The sequence below is a fragment of the Lactuca virosa genome, chromosome 9, assembly GCF_052849685.1.
Source record: "Lactuca virosa cultivar CGN04683 chromosome 9, Lactuca_virosa_CGN04683_v6, whole genome shotgun sequence".
Lineage (NCBI taxonomy): Eukaryota > Viridiplantae > Streptophyta > Magnoliopsida > Asterales > Asteraceae > Lactuca > Lactuca virosa.
In genome coordinates, this window is record NC_136434.1 from 219058007 (window position 1) to 219080114 (window position 22108).

General features: G+C 34.5%; 1 protein-coding gene and 1 long non-coding RNA gene across 2 annotated transcripts; both read left to right on the forward strand.

Annotated features, from left to right (window-relative positions):
* Positions 1-340: 340 nt before the first annotated feature.
* Positions 341-1434, forward strand: LOC145138556 (uncharacterized). The gene is made up of 3 exons (XR_013721600.1): positions 341-711; positions 991-1095; positions 1239-1434. It is a non-coding gene; the product is annotated as an uncharacterized LOC145138556 (long non-coding RNA).
* Positions 1435-19158: 17724 nt separating this feature from the next.
* On the forward strand, positions 19159-20076 carry LOC145140319 (protein FAR1-RELATED SEQUENCE 5-like). The gene has a single exon (XM_079073845.1). It carries the CDS (start codon positions 19159-19161, stop codon positions 20074-20076), a length of 918 nt encoding a protein of 305 aa, XP_078929971.1.
* Positions 20077-22108: the final 2032 nt, after the last annotated feature.

The window sequence follows — 22108 nt, forward strand, 5'->3', positions numbered from 1 at the left end:
AAAATATATACCTTCTGTATATTCCCGATCTTATATTTACTGTGTAATTAATGTAGATTACTTCTTCCTTATTTAGCCTAGATTTTCCCCAATTTCCTCCTGTAATTACTCTGTACAGTGGGTATTTAATCCCCTCCTTTATCAATGAAAGGCATCGATTCTTTTGTAATTATAGATATTGGCCGGTTAGAATGCTTACGCTTGCTAGATTTGTCACGTACATATATTAAACATCTTCCAGATAGCATAGTTATGTTGAAAAATCTACATAAACTTGATCTTGATCAATGTTTTTCACTTGAGAAGTTACCTGAAGATCTTGGCAGGTTAGAATGTTTAGAGTTGCTGAGTTTGTCAGATACAAGGATTAGACATCTTCCGGATAGCATTTGTATGTTGAAACATCTGAAATCTCTCAATCTGGATGCTTGTCGGTCGCTGGAGAAGCTACCTGAGGAACTTGGACATTTAGAATGTCTAGAAGACTTATCTATAGGAGCTACACACATAAGTCATCTTCCGCAGAGCATTCTTATGTTGAAATGTCTGCATGTTTATGGGTCAAGAGGGAGTCTTGAGGTGTCTGATGAGATACAAATCTCCTATTACGATGACAATCACGTTTTCAATCGCGATCTTCAATACGATTACGTGGCTGGTCACAAATGCTATTACGATTACGATTAACAGGGCCCAGAAATGTTGTAACAGGTATTCTCTCTTTTTCAGTTTTCTATTTTAATTAACCATTTGACTTTGATGTGAATTTTGAGATTGATATGACAATAATAACTATTTCAGCCAAAAATAAATAATTAAATTTAAAATACATACAACTACCATACACAAAACAAAAATCCTTGTTATATTTCTAAAACTGATATGGTAGAGCAGCTTATTCATGTTTTGAACCTTTTCCTGCAATTAGTAGTTATATTACATTGTTCTCCATCAGTAAACCAACTTAACTGTTATTTTGGAAAATACAAGGAAAAACACAACAGTGGTCCCAAATTGACAAGGGTTGGAGAACTCAGCAAAACGAACAAGATGTTATTCTATGCACTGGAGGATGTCCAAGATGAACTTGAAAAGGTAATTGATGTCTTCTCTTCACTTATCTAACTTTCAGTTGGGTGTTTGCATATGTACATTCTCAAGCATGGTTGTTGTCACTTTTGTGGATGTGGATCAGCAAGTAATATGTCCATGTATTGTCATTGTCAATCTGCAACCAGATTAATCAGGAAGCAAGACATGAAGTCTTGTAAGTGGAACGGAAAAACAACTACATTGGGAAGCAAGTGTGTGAAAGCGCACAAAAAATCACCAAAACGATTCATGATTCTTGGCTGACTGCTGTGAGCGATCCAATCTGATATGACTAGTAGACTTTTCCTAATTCAAATCAAGTATGTACTTGTTCGTTAAGTTCTTGAGGCTATCTTCTATGTGAACAAGACCATCTTTTTATTTTGTTTTGTTTCGACATTTTTATTTGCATTCATTTGTTGAGGATTTGTACGAAGAGCTTCACGTAAAAATTACACTATTTTGCTACAACAAGTGGATAAACAATTTTAGTCGTGTTGATTGCTAATTAGTTGTTAAGCAACTCACACAGAACATGGTATTAGATTGTGTGCATTAGCATAACTCAATCACCGAATGGAATAATGATGTAATTCATAGTAGTAAAGGTGATGTCAAGTCACCTTATTGATGCTGAATAATGCTTGCTAAAATTTCGATTACAAGACAATCAAGGGCAACTCACCAAACTATGCCAACCGCAGGAAGAGAAGGAAACAACAAAATATTTTTGAGAGGTAATTGAACATGTAAGAGCACAAAGGATTCAAGTCTTTTAAAACATGTTATTGTTAAATTTTGGTGATGATCCCTAACTTGGAAGGTGTAGTAATTAAGTGACGACTTTGAATCAATTCAGAATTTTGAGCAAGATAAGATCATGTTCTTAGATGAAAATGGTGTGTGATTTGGGTGCCATCACACATGACTTCTTCAAAAAGTCGAATTGTGTTCTTAGATGAAAGTGGTGTGATTTGGTATAAGGTTAAATATGATCCTGTTAAAATTACACTTAAGAAGTTCTTGTAAGTTCTTTAATATCTAAAGAATTTTGATATGCACAATATTCTGAATTGGGTTGAACTCATTAAACATATAAATATTTAACTTTTGAGTCAAACTATTGACTTTCAATCAATTCACTAAGTTTCTTATATTGAAGTACATATTTGAGAATGTTTATTGGTGTTAAACGAATCTATAGAATAATAGAACATGTTTCAATAGTAAGAAGTTGTAGAGGATGATTGTGGAAAATCTGAGTTTGGACTAAAAGTTCAAAGCCAGAAAAACAGGGGCTGAAACTATGAAATAGAACCACATTGCTGCCTTGATAATTAGAGCTTGACGTCATGTTGTGCTCAGCAACCATCTTTAAACATGAAGATGATTTCTCTTCAACATTTAAATTATTTCTTTAATCAAGTGCAAATAATGGGTATATTAAAGAAATCAAATTCAAAGTTGTTATACTCATAAGTAAAACAACACTAAAAGGGCTAAATTGACAAGGTTGAGATCACACAAACCGTTGTTTAAAACGGAGACGACTTCGATGAATCTCAAAGGAGACATTGTTAGAAGGTTCGGGACAACATGGGCTATTTGAGACTGTTTTATAGCAGAAGACGAAGACGGTAAACTGTTTTCGAGTCGACCGTTGTTTTCTTGGTCGGTGGAGATGTCTCTTTAAACAAAGGTGATCGAAACAAAGGAACAGATTGAAAAAACTACACTGTACGAACATTATGGCTTTGGAGTTCAAATCGGATGGTTTTGGATGTGGCCGGGGAGAGGTCGTGAATCCGGGAAAAGTCAAGTTGACTATGAACGTGTCCAACGGGATATCATGTTACATGTTACGTGTGTTGTGGCTTGTGAACAATCAAAAGTACTGATAGAAGATTGGGTGTCCGGGACCCCGGGAAAGGATGTGACCGAGGTGAAGAGTGGGTGTCCGGGACTCCGGGAAAGGCCGGGAATCAAAATGGTTCGAAAAGACGAGATGTACAAGTTGCTATGATTGAAGATGTGCATGATTCTAAATTAGGAGGGAAATGATAGATAATTCAGAATATGGGACGAATTCTATGTCAGGAATATTTTGGGAATTCTTTCTTTTTAAAGGTTTTTCAGTTAGATTAGGATACTTTTTATCTACTATATATAGGGAACATATGTTAGACGTTTTTTCTTTTCATTTTTTTCCAGAGAAAATAATCCTTGTTACCCAAGTAAATTCAAGTTCTTTTCCTTTCAATTATTTCCTACTTTCCTCTATTTGTTTTTTCTTTCTGTTGTTGTTGTTAATCGACTTATATTTTGATCACCAAGGCAACATCAGGTTGTTGCCTTACAGACATTCCTTTGACAAGAATCAAATCAAAAAATACATATAGATTTGTGCAAAGTACCAAACATGTAAAAGGAGTTAAATGTCAAAAACTTATATTCTTGGACATTAGTCTTTCAAATTTGAGGTTTGATATATATATATATATATATATATATATATATATATATATATATATATATATATATATATATATATATATATATATAGGAGTAGGATCAAATGAGAACACCTAAAAGGTTGAGAACGCAAGAACAGATCTGAGCCATCTAATTCTTAAGATGTGTGGCTATAATTAATTGTTATTTTTCTAAGTATTAATACATTTAAATTTTAAATTTTAAATTAAAAAAAATTATAAAGGCTATTAAGGTAAATAAGCATTACCCTAATTTTGTAAAATCCTATAATTACTCTATTTCACTCTATTTTGTTGACCATACAATCGGCATCTACATCATCTCGCCGCCTCATCTCATACAACATATTAGAAGCCCACCCAGACCATAGAGCAGGAGGAGGCCATAGAATCAGCGAAAGAGCACTCTTACAAGTCGATGTTAGTTCATCGGTTTTCATTAGAGATTCTAGACCAGCAATCAATTTCAAGTTGGAAGGTATGGTCTCGATTTTGCTTGAATGTTGCTGTGAAGATAAAGGTTGATGATGGAGGCTATGTCGATGGTGGTTTCCTGGTTACGAAGGGTAAAGGGTATGATTAGGGCTTCCTTTATCTTTCATTTATTCAGAATCGATTCATTGATATATCACCTTTATTCAATGTTTTGAGTTGCAAATCCATCTCTTTCACTTTCAATTTTGTGTTTTTCCGATTTTGGGGTTTTCTATCAAGAACATGAAATGATGAAGTATGAAATTGTTTCAGGAGCGAAGAAAGAAGAATAGGGAGCACCTCCACCGATTTGGTGGTTCATCGCAGTAGTGGAGTGGCTGGGGCTATTCTGGCAACCTCTTCACCACTTCGTTTTCTTGTTCCAGTTACTGTCGATGAGAGGGGGAGGAAGGCAGAAAGAAAACGAAAACAGGGGGTGTTTGGGTTGCTTTGTGTGTCGTAAAACAGTGGGAGAAAACGGAGGGGACTGCTGCCCTTGGCTCGCCGGAAACCACCAGCAAACACCTCTGGTGGGGGTGTTTTTGTTGCACCTCAAAGATAGGAGAAAAAGAAGGGAGGGTGAGAGGAAATGGAAGAATGAAAAATTGTATTTATCTATGAATAGCAGTTATTCATTTATGGATAGCAGTGCATTCATGTGTGAATAACAGTGAATGAATGGCAGTGCATTCATGTGTGAATAGAAGTGTATTCATTTGTGAATAACAGTGAATGAATGTATTTATTTATGATTAGAGGTATTCATTTATTCAATTCTGAATAACAAGGTACTCATTTGTTAATAGCAGTGTATTCATTTGTGAATAACAGTGTAAGCATGTGTTAATGAGTATATTTATTTATGATTAGAGGTATTATTTTTATGAAGAAATGATAATTTTTACACTCTTTTTATTTTCAATTGATTAAAAAAAGGAATTAGATTACTTGTAAATTGATGTGTATTTATTTGTGATTGGAGTAGTATCTGGTTTTTTGAAAAAAAAAATCATTTATGAATACAAATATACTAATTTGGTGTTCGATTTCTATTCATTTTTTAACACAAAAAAAAACGTGAAATAAGAGAAAAAAAAATTGATTTTTTTAAGAATTTGTTTTTTTCAGTTTTAAAATAAATTTTGGTAAAAATGTTTTTTATATTCCATTAATAAGAAAAATAAAAAATTGAATATTTATTTCTTTTTTGGTAACTGGTCCTAAATTTAAGGGAATTTGATTGAAATTTATTTTATTTTAATTTAATTAAAATATACAAATACTAGTATGCCCTTATATATTGATTGGTCCAGAATTGTTCTCACGTTCTCAACCTTTTAGGTGTTCTCATTTGATCATCTCCCTATATATATATATATATATATATATATATATATATATATATATATATATATATATATATATATATATATATATATATATATATATATATATATATATATATATTAGCCTTAATTATTGCTATTTAGAACTAAAAGATACTTATAGTGTTTAAATTTATATTTTATAGGTATATTGTTGTTAGAGCGGAAAAGAAGTAAAAGGAGACGGAAATTGGGCTTGGAATGCAAAAAGGAACGAGGTGGCTGAAGGCAGCCCACTATGCCCCGCGTAATGGGTGTACGCCTTGCGTACTCTGAAGATTAGCACTACGCCCAACGTAGTTCGTGGTACACCCAGCGTACTGGGCTATGGAAAATCGAGTTCTCTTCTCTGGTTGTCCGAAAATCGCTTTTTATATAATTTGGATCCGACTCCGTACACTGGCGTAATGGAATTTACGCGGGGCGTAACAAGAAACTCATCGGATCTAGCTATGTGTCTAGATCCAGATCGCGATGAGTTTCTTGTTACGCCCCGCGTAAATTCCATTACCCTAGTGTACGGAGTCGGTTCCATATAATATAAAAAGCGATTTTCGGCCAACCAGAGAAGAGAACTCGATTTTCCATTGATTCGTAGTCGACAAGAAACCTCTATTATGCCGTTTTGAGGGTCTAGAAGGCGGCCGGAAGGCCGTTAAGCTGACAAGAGGAAATATCTGAGGGATTAGAGAGCGGATTCGTGCAAGCAATCATGTGGTTTGTTATCGTGACCATGTTTAGCATTCCACTGTGATTCCACTATGTGTTTACTTTCTGATTTGGGTATTAAAACCTTTTACTTTATGTTTATGATTGAATGAATCTTTGAATTTATGGTTTAATTGGTATTTTGATTGTTTATTCTTATTTAATTTATTTTGTCAAGTTTGATTGCAAGATCCCTATGTGTTAAGGTTGTTACTTATTCCTTATTGCTGAATTGATAGAGTTTAGATGACCATCTGATTGTGTTAATTTGAATCAAAGTTGTCCACTAGATTTTTGACCAAAACCTAGGGTTTGGAAATAAGTGATGAACTTTAATGTGTATGCATGAGTAGGCTGTCACACCCCGATCCTTGTCGGAATCGATCAAGGCGTGATATATTGTTCAAAGTCTCATGACAACTATGTTATAATATGATTAGATTCAATTAAGTACTAAGTATGCAAACAAGATCCACAACATACAAATACATATCCAAATACGAACAACATTTATTACATCAAATTTAAATTGTCTTGTGGATTTCTAAGGCGCAACCTATTTTTCATCATTCTTCATTCTTCAAATCTGCACCATGGGTAAAAACAGGTCAACTACGAGAGTTGGTGAGTAATCAAATTTTAGTAGAGAAAATTGTGAAGTTGAAACATTTATAATTTGAAATTTGTTTTCTTTTGAAGTCGCCAAACAATTGTATTTGAGATAAATGTTTATAAATCAAAAATTGATTAACAATTGATAACAACAACAATAAGTCCTCACCCTATATATATATATATATATATATATATATATATATATATATATATATATGTATATATATAAATATATATAGGATGGAGCATCTAATCATCATACACACTCAACCACGTGTGATCAATCACCTTAGCGTCCCAAGGCGGGGTGGTCAACCCAATAGCGCTATTATTGTCCATGACGTACCTCAAGAATACGGGCATAGTCATGGAGATTAGACTAAAAATGGTAATGCACTACAAGTACATGTAGCGTAAACAAACAATAGTTATACAATTAATGACTCACGTATAAATGTCCCAACAATGTCTCAATTGTGATAAAACAATAAAATGAAGTTGAAATATATTAGAACCACATGATACACCCCAAAAGTATTGAAAAATTATAAAGTATGGGGTAGATTACTCACTTTAGTCCCAAAACGAAATGCGTGTGTCGTACGATAGACGATTCGGGTCAAAATGGCGTAGAACCTAATATAATTAATAGTTTTGGTTTAGGAACTGCTAAACAAGAATGAAGTATTAATACAAATAATTAGACATGTATTCTTATATTAGATGAATTAACAATAATTCATTTTGATTATAATATTAAGGTATTTATTTGTTAAATGAATTTTAAATTGAATTACTTACTTTGCATAATTAGTTTATATTTTCAATTTAGGCTAGATTTTAATAATTTCTTATTAAAATAATAACTTGCCTAATTATAATTATTTATAGATTTTAACAATTATTTATATGAAATAATCATTAAAATGCATTTTTACATGCTTAAATACTTAGGAAAATAGTTTTAAATAGTAAACAGTATTGAAAAATTATGAAATTATTAGGAAATCATTATTTCATACAATATGAATTACTGTAAAATTTGTATATTTTTCTGAACTGTTTTAGTATTTATTTAATATTTTAATGATTAAACAACACAAAATTCGGGAAAAATAGTAAATGATTCTCAAAAAAATCTGTAAAATTAACCATAGTTTTATAACATGATGTAGAGCCCAGTGTATAAGTTTCAGATATTTGTTACTATGGGAAGTATTTTTTATATATTTCATTATTAATTAATCAATAAAATCATAAATAATAGTAAACAGTAATATAAATGCATGAAACTTCATATATCATGTTTAATCAGTATACAGGTCATCCCAGAATTTTCTCAGAATTTATTGAATGCAACAAGTATTTTATGTGAATTATTGCCATACTTTATTGAAATAATTATGATAATTCAATAAAAATAAGTTATTTTCTGAAAATTTCCAGAACTTCTTATTTTATTGATGGTATTCTGAGAAAAATCAGGTTTATGAAAAAAATGAGTTTTAGATATTTTGGTGGATTTAATTTGTTTCTTGTATGAATTTGAAACTTTTAACAACATACCTTGATGAATGCTTCAAGAGGGATGAAGATTTGAGTATAATAGATTGTTCTTGGATGGAATATGAGTATTCTTGGAGGAAATTTCGAGATTGAGAGTGAGAGAAAGAATAGAGAAGATTTAAGTGGTGAAGAGAATAATGTGTTGGGAGAAAAAAGAAAGGAAAGTGGATGGGAGGTGTGAGTGGGAGACCATGAGAATAATCTTTTTGCTTTTGGTGGTCTTCATAATTTCCCACTAACACAAGCATCTTTTACATAATTAATATATGAGTTTTATAAAATTTAAAGTAAAGTTTATAAAAAATAGAGTTTTATAAAATTTAATGTAAAGTTTATAAAAATGGAGTTTTATAAAAGATAGGTTATTATTTGATTATAACAATCTACTTTCATTTGAAGTTTAATTAGAGAATTCAAGTTTGATTCTTTTAATTTAATTAGAGCATTATACTTTGATTTTATTTTTAATATGGTATCATAATTTACTTTGGTTATAGTTATAACGTTGTACAATACTATGTTGCTATTAACGTCAAGTTATATCGTATTGCATGGGTTTTGATCCTATTAGCGTCAAGTAATCTTGAGTAGGGTTTATTAAATTTCCAATTGGGTTGGGTTGACCCGAATCCATTTTAGGCGGATGTCACAGTCTCCCCTACTTTAGGAAATTTCGTCCCGAAATTTTAGAAGAGAGTACCTTAAGAGAAAAGTTGTGGGTATTTGGTACGCATATGATCCTCACGCTCCCATGTATACTCAGGTCCACGTGCCGACTGCCACCTGACCTTAACCAGGGGAATGCGACTTCTTTTGAGTTGCTTTTCCTTTCGGTCGGCAATTTCCAAGGGTTTCTCGGTAAATTGCATTGTCTCGTCGATTTGGATATCCTCGAGAGGAACATGAAGGTTCTCGTCTGCTAAACACTTCTTGAGGTTGGCTATATGAAATACTGGGTGAACTTTCTTAAGCTCTGTTGGTAGATCCAACTCGTAGGCTACTGGTCCGATCCTTTTTATGATCTTAAACGGGCCTACGTAGCGTGGTGCCAATTTACCCTTGCGTCCAAATCGAACCACACCTTTCCATGGGGACACTTTTAACATGACCATGTCACCTACGGTAAATTCAAGCGGTTTGCGTCGCTTGTCGGCATAACTCTTTTGTCGGCTACGAGATGCGAGAAGGTTATCGCGAATCTGAGTGATTTTGTCGGTTGTTTCCTGGATAAGCTCAGGACCAACGATTGGAGAATCCACTGTTGCGCGAATCACGTGGGACTCACCGATTTCATGCCAGCAAATAGGAGATCGGCATTTACGGCCATACAATGCCTCAAATGGTGGCATCTTGATGCTAGAATGATAACTGTTATTATAGGAGAATTCCACCAACGGTAAATGAGAGTCCCAGTTTCCTCCGAAATCCAAGACACACGCCCTCAACATATCTTCGAGTGTTTGAATTGTCCTCTCAGATTGACCATCGGTCTGAGGATGATAGGCGGTACTGAGATCGAGGCGGGTTCCCATGGCTGTTTGAAGTGATTGCCAAAACCGAGAGAGAAATCTCCCATCACGATCTGAAATGATGCTGAGAGGAATGCCATTCCGACTAACTATCTCGTTGATGTAAATCCGAGCAAGTTTTTCGACTTTGAAATTTTCCCGGATGGGAAGGAAATGAGCGGATTTGGTTAAACGGTCAATGATTATCCAAATGCTGTCGTGTCCTTTTGTGGTACGGGGAAGTTTGGTTACGAAATCCATGGCGATCGCTTCCCATTTCCACCTGGGGATTTCTGGTTGGACCAATAGTCCAGAGGGTCGTTGATGTTCTACTTTGACCCTGGAACATGTAAGACATTTGGCCACGAATAAAGCAATATCCTTTTTCATTCCCGACCACCAATAATTGGTTCTCAGGCCATGATACATCTTGTCAGTGCCCGGATGAATGGAATATCGGGTTTTATGGATTTCTTCCATCAGGAATATGCGAAGATTGTCACGATCTAGGATCCAGATGCGATCTTGATAATAGAAAATACCATCAGATTTGGTTTCCAACTCCCCATCAATTCCCGTGGGCATGTCATTTTCGGTAATTGCCGAGTGTTGGGCTCCTCGAATTCGGTCGCTGAGATTGGACAAGATAGGAGAACATATTAGATGAAATGCATGGGCATGTTCTTTTCGGCTTAACGCGTCGGCTACGACGTTTGCCTTGCCCGGATGATAGCATATTTCACACTCGTAATCATTTAGGAGTTCGACCCATCGTCTTTGCCTCATATTGAGTTCCTTTTGATTAAGAATATGTTGCAAGCTCTTGTGGTCGGTGAAAATTACGCATTTAGTGCCGTAAAGGTAATGCCTCCAAATTTTAAGAGCGAAAATCACGGCACCGAGCTCCAAATCATGAGTCGTATAATTCCTTTCGTGGATTTTGAGTTGTCGTGATGCGTAAGATATAACCTTTCCCCTTTGCATCAAAACACAACCTAGACCGAGATTGGAGGCATCGCAGAATACCACGAAATCTTCGGATCCTTCAGGGAGTGTAAGAATCGGAGCGTCACACAAACTTTGTTTAAGGGTTTGGAAAGCGTATTCCTGCTTGGGTCCCCAATCAAATGGTGTACCCTTGCAAGTGAGAGAAGTAAGCGGTAAAGCAATCTTTGAGAAATTTGAAATGAAACGCCGGTAATATCCGGCTAAACCAAGGAAGGACCGGATTTCCTTAGGGGTACGGGGGGCTTTCCAATCCTGGACTGCTTCAACTTTTGCGGGATCGACTAAAATACCCTTGTCACTTACAATATGACCAAGGAATTGTACCTCATTTAACCAAAACTCACATTTCGAAAATTTGGCGTAGAGCCGATTTCCTTGCAACGTTTGGAGAGTTAGGCGAAGGTGTCTTTCATGCTCTGCCCTTGTCTTGGAGTAAATGAGGATGTCATCAATAAAGACGATAACAAAATGGTCGAGATAAGGTTTAAATACCCGATTCATCAAGTCCATGAATACGGCAGGGGCATTTGTTAGGCCGAAAGGCATAACGGTGAACTCGTAATGACCATAGCGGGTTCGGAAAGCGGTTTTGGGGATGTCTTCTTCCCGTACTCGAAGTTGGTGATAACTTGAGCGAAGGTCAATTTTTGAGAAGCATGAAGCTCCTTGAAGCTGATCAAAAAGGTCGTCGATCCGAGGTAACGGATATCGGTTCTTGATGGTTAATTTATTTAACTCCCGATAATCGATACACATACGAAACGAACCATCTTTCTTTTTGATGAAGAGAACCGGGGCTCCCCAGGGTGAAGTACTAGGGCGGATAAATCCCTTATCGGTTAGTTCTTGGAGCTGACTTGCCAATTCTTGCATCTCGGTTGGAGCCAACCGATATGGAGACTTGGCTATGGGAGTAGCCTCAGGAACAAGTTCGATGCGGAACTCTAGCTCACGTACTGGAGGGAGTCCAGATACATCATCAGGAAAGACGTCGGGAAAGTCTCGTACTATCGGAATATCTTCGATCTTCTTTTCTTTGACCTTTGTTTCCACCACATGGGCTAAGAAAGCCATATATTCTTTTCGTAGATATGATCGAGCTTGAGTACATGACATAAGACTAAGCTTTTTCGAATGAGTCTCGCCATAAATACGAAGACTTTGACCGTCGGCGAGAGGAATACGAATGAACTTATCATAACATACTATTTCAGCATGGTTTTGGGATAACCAATCCATTCCTACGATGATGTCGAAGCTACCAAGTTCCATAGGAACTAAATTGACAGAAAATTTATGACCGGAAAAATCGAAAGTGCAATCTTGGATGACTGCATTGAGTGAAACGTATTTTCCATCGGCGACTTCTACGGTAAAGTACTCATTAAGAATCGTGCGAGGTGTGTGAAGTATGGGCTCAAATTCCAAAGACACAAAACTTTTATCGGCACCTGAATCAAAAAGTACTGACGCGTAGCAGTTATTTATGAGAAACGTACCATTTACGACCTTGTTATCGGTCTTTGCTTGGGTTGCGGTAATGACAAAGGCTCGGCCTTTGGGAGCTGGAACCTGCATTGTTGGATTTGCCTGGGCTTGGGTGTTGATGATATTGACTAGCCTAGGACACGCGTTTTTGAAATGGGTGGGGTCACCACAGTTGAAGCATGTTCCAGTTGGATACCGAGTTTGTGTTTGCTGATTTGAGGGTAGATAGAGTGGTCGCTGAGTTTTTGGTGCACGACATGTGTCCGCCAAGTGGCCATAGCGACCACAATTCGTACAGAGGCGACACGGGCTAGTGGTCATATGGTGATAGTTACAGTGGTTACAGAGGGGGTGAGGTCCGGTATACGGCTTTTTATTTGGTTGGGCTGGTGGGGTGACTTGGGTGATAGGAGTAGCAGGGGTAATAACAGCATGGTTGTGGTGATGACTTTTCCGCTTCTTTTTGTCATGTCGGTGGGAGGACTCGGACTTGACAATTTGGGGGGTCTCAGGGGTCGACTTTTCAGTTGACACCTTTGAACCCTTGCGTGGGAGGACACCATCGTTCACATTGTCCTCGTTGAGTTGACCTGCTATTTCAATGGCAGATTCTAGGGTAGATGGCCTGCTGCTGGTCACCGAATCACGGATCTGGCGTGGTAACCCTTTGATGTAGCGGCGTATTGCAGTTTTCATAGGTTGAACCATGTGAGGTAGGAGTCTCGAGAGATCATGGAATCTATTGGTGTAGGTCGCGTTGTCGCCTCCCTCCTGTTTCAGATTCCAGAATTCATCCTCGAGAGTTTGCAATTCGCTGTCAGGGCAGAACTTCTCCATCATGCGTTCTTTTAGTTTTGACCAGGTCATTCCCAAGGCAACAACCTCTCCCTTTGCCCGTTTTTCTAGGTTCCACCATGTGAGAGCATGACCTAGGAGGCACCCTGTAGCATGACGGACCATCAGGTCCTCAGGACACTCACTATGGATGAAAGTACTCTCCATTTCTTCAATCCATGTGAGGAGTGCGGTGGCACCATCGGTGCCTTTGAAGTAAGGCGGATTGCAGTTACGAAAGTGCTTGAACGAGCAACGAGGAGTTGTTGCTGGAGCTTGTGGCTGAAGAGAATGAAGTTGGGTTGCAATTGTTGGGATGACGTTTGCTACCTCCTTGGCGACCAGGGCAGCTAGCCTTCTGTTGTTGCGAGCAGCGTATGGGGGTCGTAATGCCATCTACGAGAAACACGCATATGGACTTGTGAGTTATTTGTAAATTGATTATGGAAATAAAGTTTTTAGACATTGTTGGGTAAAATAATTGTAAAACACTTGTTGGGCCATGGTTAGGAGTGTTGGACACCTTTTGGGCTTTCCATGGTTACTAAATGTGAAACATGTAGCACTTGCGTGGGCCCCCACAAAACTAAGTTTTCACATTTCTTTCCCACTTCTAGGCCCATTAGGGAACTTAATAGTCCAATGAGTTGGCCATTTTGGAGTGTATCCTTTCGGATACGTTTGATAAGGTCGGGTATTTTGATGGCTCAAAAGTAATGTGAATGACGCGCTTTGGCCTATAGGTTTGGGAACTCTCGCCTTTGGTCCCCAGATAAGCAAACTGGTCCCTCGGTTGATTGGGATGTATACGAATGCTTACCTAGTCAGGACTTTCAGGCTACCGGCACCTCCCCCTTCCAGTTACTACGCGTCCATTACTATGATCCCACCCAACTAGAGTGGATGACTTTGAATTTCCTATGAGCTCTAAGGAATACATATATGTATATACATTTTGTTAAACAACTTGAGTATGCGTGTTATTTTCAAAGAAAGTGGAGAATATTCACAAGTGTATGCACACATATAAGTGTCAGGAGTAATACATATGCACATAAGGGAGCAATTAACACACAAAGGTATTCCTAGGATTTTCTAAGTGCGAATTGCATACAGTTGTGTGTGCATTTTATAAACTAGCATACGAGAGGACCCTAGAGGCTATAGACTAGGTCAAGGCAATTAACCTAATTCCCTATAGTCAAGGGCTCTGATACCAATCTGTCACACCCCGATCCTTGTCGGAATCGATCAAGGCGTGATATATTGTTCAAAGTCTCATGACAACTATGTTATAATATGATTAGATTCAATTAAGTACTAAGTATGCAAACAAGATCCACAACATACAAATACATATCCAAATACGAACAACATTTATTACATCAAATTTAAATTGTCTTGTGGATTTCTAAGGCGCAACCTATTTTTCATCATTCTTCATTCTTCAAATCTGCACCATGGGTAAAAACAGGTCAACTACGAGAGTTGGTGAGTAATCAAATTTTAGTAGAGAAAATTGTGAAGTTGAAACATTTATAATTTGAAATTTGTTTTCTTTTGAAGTCGCCAAACAATTGTATTTGAGATAAATGTTTATAAATCAAAAATTGATTAACAATTGATAACAACAACAATAAGTCCTCACCCTATATATATATATATATATATATATATATATATATATATATATATATATATATATATATATATATATATATATATATATATATATATATATATATATATATATATATATATAATATATATAGGATGGAGCATCTAATCATCATACACACTCAACCACGTGTGATCAATCACCTTAGCGTCCCAAGGCGGGGTGGTCAACCCAATAGCGCTATTATTGTCCATGACGTACCTCAAGAATACGGGCATAGTCATGGAGATTAGACTAAAAATGGTAATGCACTACAAGTACATGTAGCGTAAACAAACAATAGTTATACAATTAATGACTCACGTATAAATGTCCCAACAATGTCTCAATTGTGATAAAACAATAAAATGAAGTTGAAATATATTAGAACCACATGATACACCCCAAAAGTATTGAAAAATTATAAAGTATGGGGTAGATTACTCACTTTAGTCCCAAAACGAAATGCGTGTGTCGTACGATAGACGATTCGGGTCAAAATGGCGTAGAACCTAATATAATTAATAGTTTTGGTTTAGGAACTGCTAAACAAGAATGAAGTATTAATACAAATAATTAGACACGTATTCTTATATTAGATGAATTAACAATAATTCATTTTGATTATAATATTAAGGTATTTATTTGTTAAATGAATTTTAAATTGAATTACTTACTTTGCATAATTAGTTTATATTTTCAATTTAGGCTAGATTTTAATAATTTCTTATTAAAATAATAACTTGCCTAATTATAATTATTTATAGATTTTAACAATTATTTATATGAAATAATCATTAAAATGCATTTTTACATGCTTAAATACTTAGGAAAATAGTTTTAAATAGTAAACAGTATTGAAAAATTATGAAATTATTAGGAAATCATTATTTCATACAATATGAATTACTGTAAAATTTGTATATTTTTCTGAACTGTTTTAGTATTTATTTAATATTTTAATGATTAAACAACACAAAATTCGGGAAAAATAGTAAATGATTCTCAAAAAAATCTGTAAAATTAACCATAGTTTTATAACATGATGTAGAGCCCAGTGTATAAGTTTCAGATATTTGTTACTATGGGAAGTATTTTTTATATATTTCATTATTAATTAATCAATAAAATCATAAATAATAGTAAACAGTAATATAAATGCATGAAACTTCATATATCATGTTTAATCAGTATATAGGTCATCCCAGAATTTTCTCAGAATTTATTGAATGCAACAAGTATTTTATGTGAATTATTGCCCTACTTTATTGAAATAATTATGATAATTCAATAAAAATAAGTTATTTTCTGAAAATTTCCAGAACTTCTTATTTTATTGATGGTATTCTGAGAAAAATCAGGTTTATGAAAAAAATGAGTTTTAGATATTTTGGTGGATTTAATTTGTTTCTTGTATGAATTTGAAACTTTTAACAACATACCTTGATGAATGCTTCAAGAGGGATGAAGATTTGAGTATAATAGATTGTTCTTGGATGGAATATGAGTATTCTTGGAGGAAATTTCGAGATTGAGAGTGAGAGAAAGAATAGAGAAGATTTAAGTGGTGAAGAGAATAATGTGTTGGGAGAAAAAAGAAAGGAAAGTGGATGGGAGGTGTGAGTGGGAGACCATGAGAATAATCTTTTTGCTTTTGGTGGTCTTCATAATTTCCCACTAACACAAGCATCTTTTACATAATTAATATATGAGTTTTATAAAATTTAAAGTAAAGTTTATAAAAAATAGAGTTTTATAAAATTTAATGTAAAGTTTATAAAAATGGAGTTTTATAAAAGATAGGTTATTATTTGATTATAACAATCTACTTTCATTTGAAGTTTAATTAGAGAATTCAAGTTTGATTCTTTTAATTTAATTAGAGCATTATACTTTGATTTTATTTTTAATATGGTATCATAATTTACTTTGGTTATAGTTATAACGTTGTACAATACTATGTTGCTATTAACGTCAAGTTATATCGTATTGCATGGGTTTTGATCCTATTAGCGTCAAGTAATCTTGAGTAGGGTTTATTAAATTTCCAATTGGGTTGGGTTGACCCGAATCCATTTTAGGCGGATGTCACATAGGCGACCAATCTATGCATGATTTCATTCCTATGAACATTAGGGTTAAATAAGGCTAAATCTTTCTTAATATGAACTAAATACTAATTTGAATGATTGTTTGTTCACCTGATCAATGAATTAATAGTTGTGCTGAAAGCAAAGGATTAGTGACCATGATGCTAGTCATTTCAGGAATCGGTGAACAAGAATAAATAAAGTTGTATGTGGAATTATTTATGATTTTAAGATGTAATTTGTCTAAACCAAAGTATCTAAAGAGATTTGTCTTCGGTCAGTTTATCGAGATTTGTTGTTTAGTCGATTGTTTGAGATTTAATTCCATAAAACCCTTCTTTAATGCTTTCGTGTGTTTTGTGAAACATATAATCAAACATTCTAAAATTAATTCACCACCGTTCCTCTTTTGTTCGAGACATGTTCTTACCACAACTATACAATTACACGATTAGGTTCACTGCCTAATGTGTGTGTTAGTCCGGTTGCGATAAATTCAATTTTATAAATTTAAAACTTGAGCTATATATATATATATATATATATATATATATATATATATATATATATATATATATATAACACATCAAGTTTTTTGCACCGTTGCCGGGGAACGGTTTTGCAATTAATTTGGTTTATTTGATTATTCATTATTTGTTTTTCGTTTTATTTTATTTTTAATTTCGTTGATAACGCGTCATTTGTTGGAGGGTTTTTGTTGTTGTGTAAGTGCAGAGAATTTCATTATTCAAACGTCACCAAACGGAATTAGATGGAAAAAGAAATTAAAATGGACAAAGAGAAAAAATTTTGATTAATATTATGCCCAACATAAGTTTAAGAACGCCGACGTACAGAAGATGATAGCGACCAAGATTTCTCAGCATAGCGAGTACATCCAGCGTACTTATGGACTACGCACAGTGTAACTAAGGAAAACCGAGTACGCTCAACATAATTAAGTTGTACGCCTCTCACACCTTGTCGTCATAGGTTATAGTGTTCTTTCCAGCTTTCTTTATCTCTTTCACTTCTTTTCCAACCTTATGTTGTGTCGGCTTGTACTCTACACAAAACTCCGATTTTTTCTTCTTTTCTTGCTAAATTCAACACTAAGGTATGTTGTATGTTAACCCTTTAGGGACCCTAATGATCCCTAAAAATGCAAACTTTATGGACATACATGCCCAAGGCATGTCCTTTCCCAAATCTAGGTCAAGAGATGCAATATGACCTGGATTTCATGTAAGGCTCCCAAATCACCACCACTTCCTAGATATATGAGATATAATGCTCTTGGGACATAGAGAACCCATAAATTTGCAAACTTTATCTCTTCCAACCATACAAACCACATCAAAGGGACCAAAATATAACTTAAAACCTAGATCTAAAGATAAAAGCATCAAAAGGTGGAAACTTGAGGACTTACAAAGAGTCTAGAAGATGCACACAAGTGAGGGAAAGGTTTGATTGTTGAATCAAGGCACAAACTCTTCTTCTTCTTCCTTTAAAACCACCAAGAACTTGAAAAATAAGCACAAAAGCTTCGAAAGAGCTAGGGTTTAGACAAAGGTTCGTTTGAAGGTGATGGAGCCTGATGGTGGAGGAAACCCTAGCCATCACTTCCTTTAAATAGGGATTAAAGCCCGAAAATTAGCGTTTGACCCAAAACAGTTGCCACACTGTGGCCAACATAATGTCACGTCGTGACACTCATTTAAGATGTGCATTTCCAACTAATTTGCCACGTGTGATACTTTCAACACATTCTGGCCAACTAGATTTTAAAAATATAAATATTTAAAAAAAATCATTTCTCGAAATTTTGGATGTTACACAAACCATGTAAGAAGCATAGTGTGTGTAAGAAGAAGACTTACAAGCAATATCCACCCAAGTATGAGTGGATTCGGCCAAAAGAAAGAAAGAAGAGACTATGGAGTGTCTTACATTCAATATCATTTCCCACATGTACATTACTTTATATAAATGAACTCTAAAGGGTCCAAATTTTGTATATAACATATTAATTCATACCTTATGATTTAATAATTTGTTACACTCTTAGAAAATATTATTTTCAAAAAAATATTAAATTTTCCAAGTAAATACAAGAGTTAATAACATTTATTAATAATCGAATTGTATACAAAAGTTAGGCCATCTCTAAAAATTTATTGGCATGGCATTAATATGGTCAAGTTCTTATTGTCTTTTACTTGTGGTTTTATGCTGGCCATGGTGTTTGAAACCGAAGCAGCTGATCAGGCTATAGAACCGTATATAAATGAAAATGTTGACACAAACGATTCCATGGAAGCAACATATGAATCTGAAGAACTTAACGATTTCGGTGTGAACATTGAAATTGACGAAGATGATGTTGATGATGAAAGGATATTGGGAAAGGTTTTTGATACACCTGATGATGCCTATACATTTTATAATGATTATTCATTTTTGCATGGCTTTGGTATACGTAGAGATGACACAATTAAAAATCCTAAAACAAATGAGCCTTTTCGAAAGATATATGTATGCAACAAAGAAGGTTTCAAACGGATGGACAAAAATGATTCAAGTGAAAATGAGAAAAAACGTCGTAGAGATGTTAGAACCGGATGTCAAGCTAAGCTTCGAATAACAAGACAGGAAGATGGAAAATGGTTGGTGGACTCGTTTAATGACACACATAATCACGACTTGACCATGACACCTACGAAGGTGATGAAGCATCGATCTCATAGCAATTTCCACCGTTCAATAGAAGGTAAATCTCTTATGGTGCAATTTGGTCAAGCAGGGTTAAAACCTTCTCAGATTAAAAAGGCTGTTAATACACTGAAAACCTCAAATGTACCTGATGTAACTTCAAAGCAATGTGCTGATGTTTTATCTGAGCATAGAAAACAGCATAGAGGAAAGGAGTTTTATGGACTTATAAAACATTTTCAAGATAAAATATTAGTTGACAGTGACCAATATTTTGTCGTGGATTTATCTGATGATGGGTATCCTAGAAATATCTTTTGGGCTGATGGTAGATCAAGAGATGCCTATACAAAATTCAGAGATATTGTTGTGTTTGATGTCACTTATATGACTAACAAATTCATGACATTTTTTTTGGTTAACTGCACATTTTTCATGTTTTAGACACAAACAATGTATGAAACTATGAATAATCTAGAAGTAATTGATGTTTCTTAACAATTTAAATGTTTTCGAATGAAATATGTTGATTGTTTGTGAAAAAAAAACAAAAATACGATGGTATTTTGTGAAAAAACAAAATTATGAGGGTATTTTGTGACAAAAACAAAAATACGATTGTATTTTGTGAAAAAACAAAATTATAAGGGTATTTTGTGACAAAAACAAAAATACTATGGTATTTTGTGAAAAGAAGAAAGTATGATGCCATTTTGTAAAAAAAAAAACGAAAATTTGAGGCTATTTTGTGAACAAACTGAAATTTGAGGCTATTTTGTGATAAAAAGAAAGTATAAGGCTAGTTTGTGAAAATTAAAGAAAATTTGTAGCTATTTTGTGAAAAAAAGAAATTATGAGGCCATTTTGTGAAAAAACAAAAAATTGAGGCTATTTTGTGAAAAAACTGAAATTTGAGGCTATTTTGTGATAAAAAGAAAGTATGAGGCTAGTTTGTGTAAAAAAAAACGAAAATTTGTGACTATTTTGTGAAAAAAAAAGTATGAGGCCATTATGTGAAAAAAACGAAAAATTGAGGCTATTTTGTGAAAAAACTGAAATTTGAGGCTATTTTGTGAAAAAAAAAAAGAAAGTATGAGGCTAGTTTGTGAAAAAAACAAAAATTTGTGGCTATTTTGTGAAAAGAAGAAAGTATGAGGCTATTTTGTAAAAAAAAAAAAACAAAAATTTTAGGCTATTTTTGTGAAAAAAGGAAAGTATGAGGCTATTATGTGAAAAAAAACGAAAATTTAAGGCTAATTTGTGGAAAAAAAAACTAAAAGTTGTGGCTATTTTGTGAAAAAAGGAAAGTATGAAGCTATTTTTTAAAAAATACAAAAATTTGAGGCTATTCTGTGAAAAAACTAAACTTTGAGGCTATTTTGTGAAAAAAAAAGTATGAAGTTATATCATTATTCACAATCTTATTTAACAAACACATCATACAACCAACTAGGAAATCTGGAAATTTAATGACTTACATTTCATTAAAATATCGCGAAAGTTAGTTTTACACTCAAAATTCATTACAACAATAAAACGTATATCAACATACAATGGTGTTTGTACATATGTGTTTCATTTTTCACCACCTGCATTGGGGTTTGGGTAACATGGTAGTCCCTAATCAAAGCTTCTATCAGGACTTATAGTGGGAATCCATGGAAAGGTAAATATGAAGATAACTAAACTGCATCTTTCAATATGTGAATGCTTTATGAAGTGTGAGGGCAAATCAGTCTTTTTGATTTGAGGGAGCAATCAACAAACACCATGTGGCATCTATTAAAGCCTGAAAATCAAATATTCAAACAGATTCAATATGGCATAATAAGTTGACCAAAAACAAGAAATCATTGATGGTATAGATTTGACGGAGAGTCAACTAATCAGCCGGACAACAACGCCACCTTCTGAACCTCCCTCTCTTTTAATGATACTGAAAATCTTCTCAAAAGCACTCTCAAAGACCAAGATTTTTTGGATTTCCTAGTATTGCAATCAAAGGTCAATAGGCAGGAGACAGAAAGTAATGTAACTTTATAGTTAAATAAAAAAATTTGGCATTAAATAGGGGAAAAATATTACCTCTACTTCATAGGATTGTAAGAATGACTTCTTGTCACCTGAAGGAGACCTTAGTATATGAAATAAAAGTTAAAAAGAACAAAGAAAAAGTGTGTATGACACATACCTAATAGGGGAATTTGTTAAAAGGGGCAGTCAAAAGGTGAAGCATATAATATCTTATATAAAAGTCACCCTCTCCCTGTAAAGACACTTGATTACCAATCACAAACCAAAAAAAAAATCAAGAATTCATTTCCTAAGGTAAAGAAGATCAAGATTAGAAGCCTTACAAGCAAGCTTAAAAGAAGAGAAATGCTTTGTCCATCTCTTGATAAAAGGTCAGTGTTCATCGAAGTTGGTTGAACCTCATTTGCATGTAGTTTTGCATGAGGAATTGGTGTTAAAGGAG

What these genes read in the sequence shown, in the direction of transcription:
- LOC145140319 (XM_079073845.1), top strand. Translation starts at nt 19,159, where the DNA reads ATGGTGTTTGAAACCGAAGCAGCTGATCAGGCTATAGAACCGTATATA.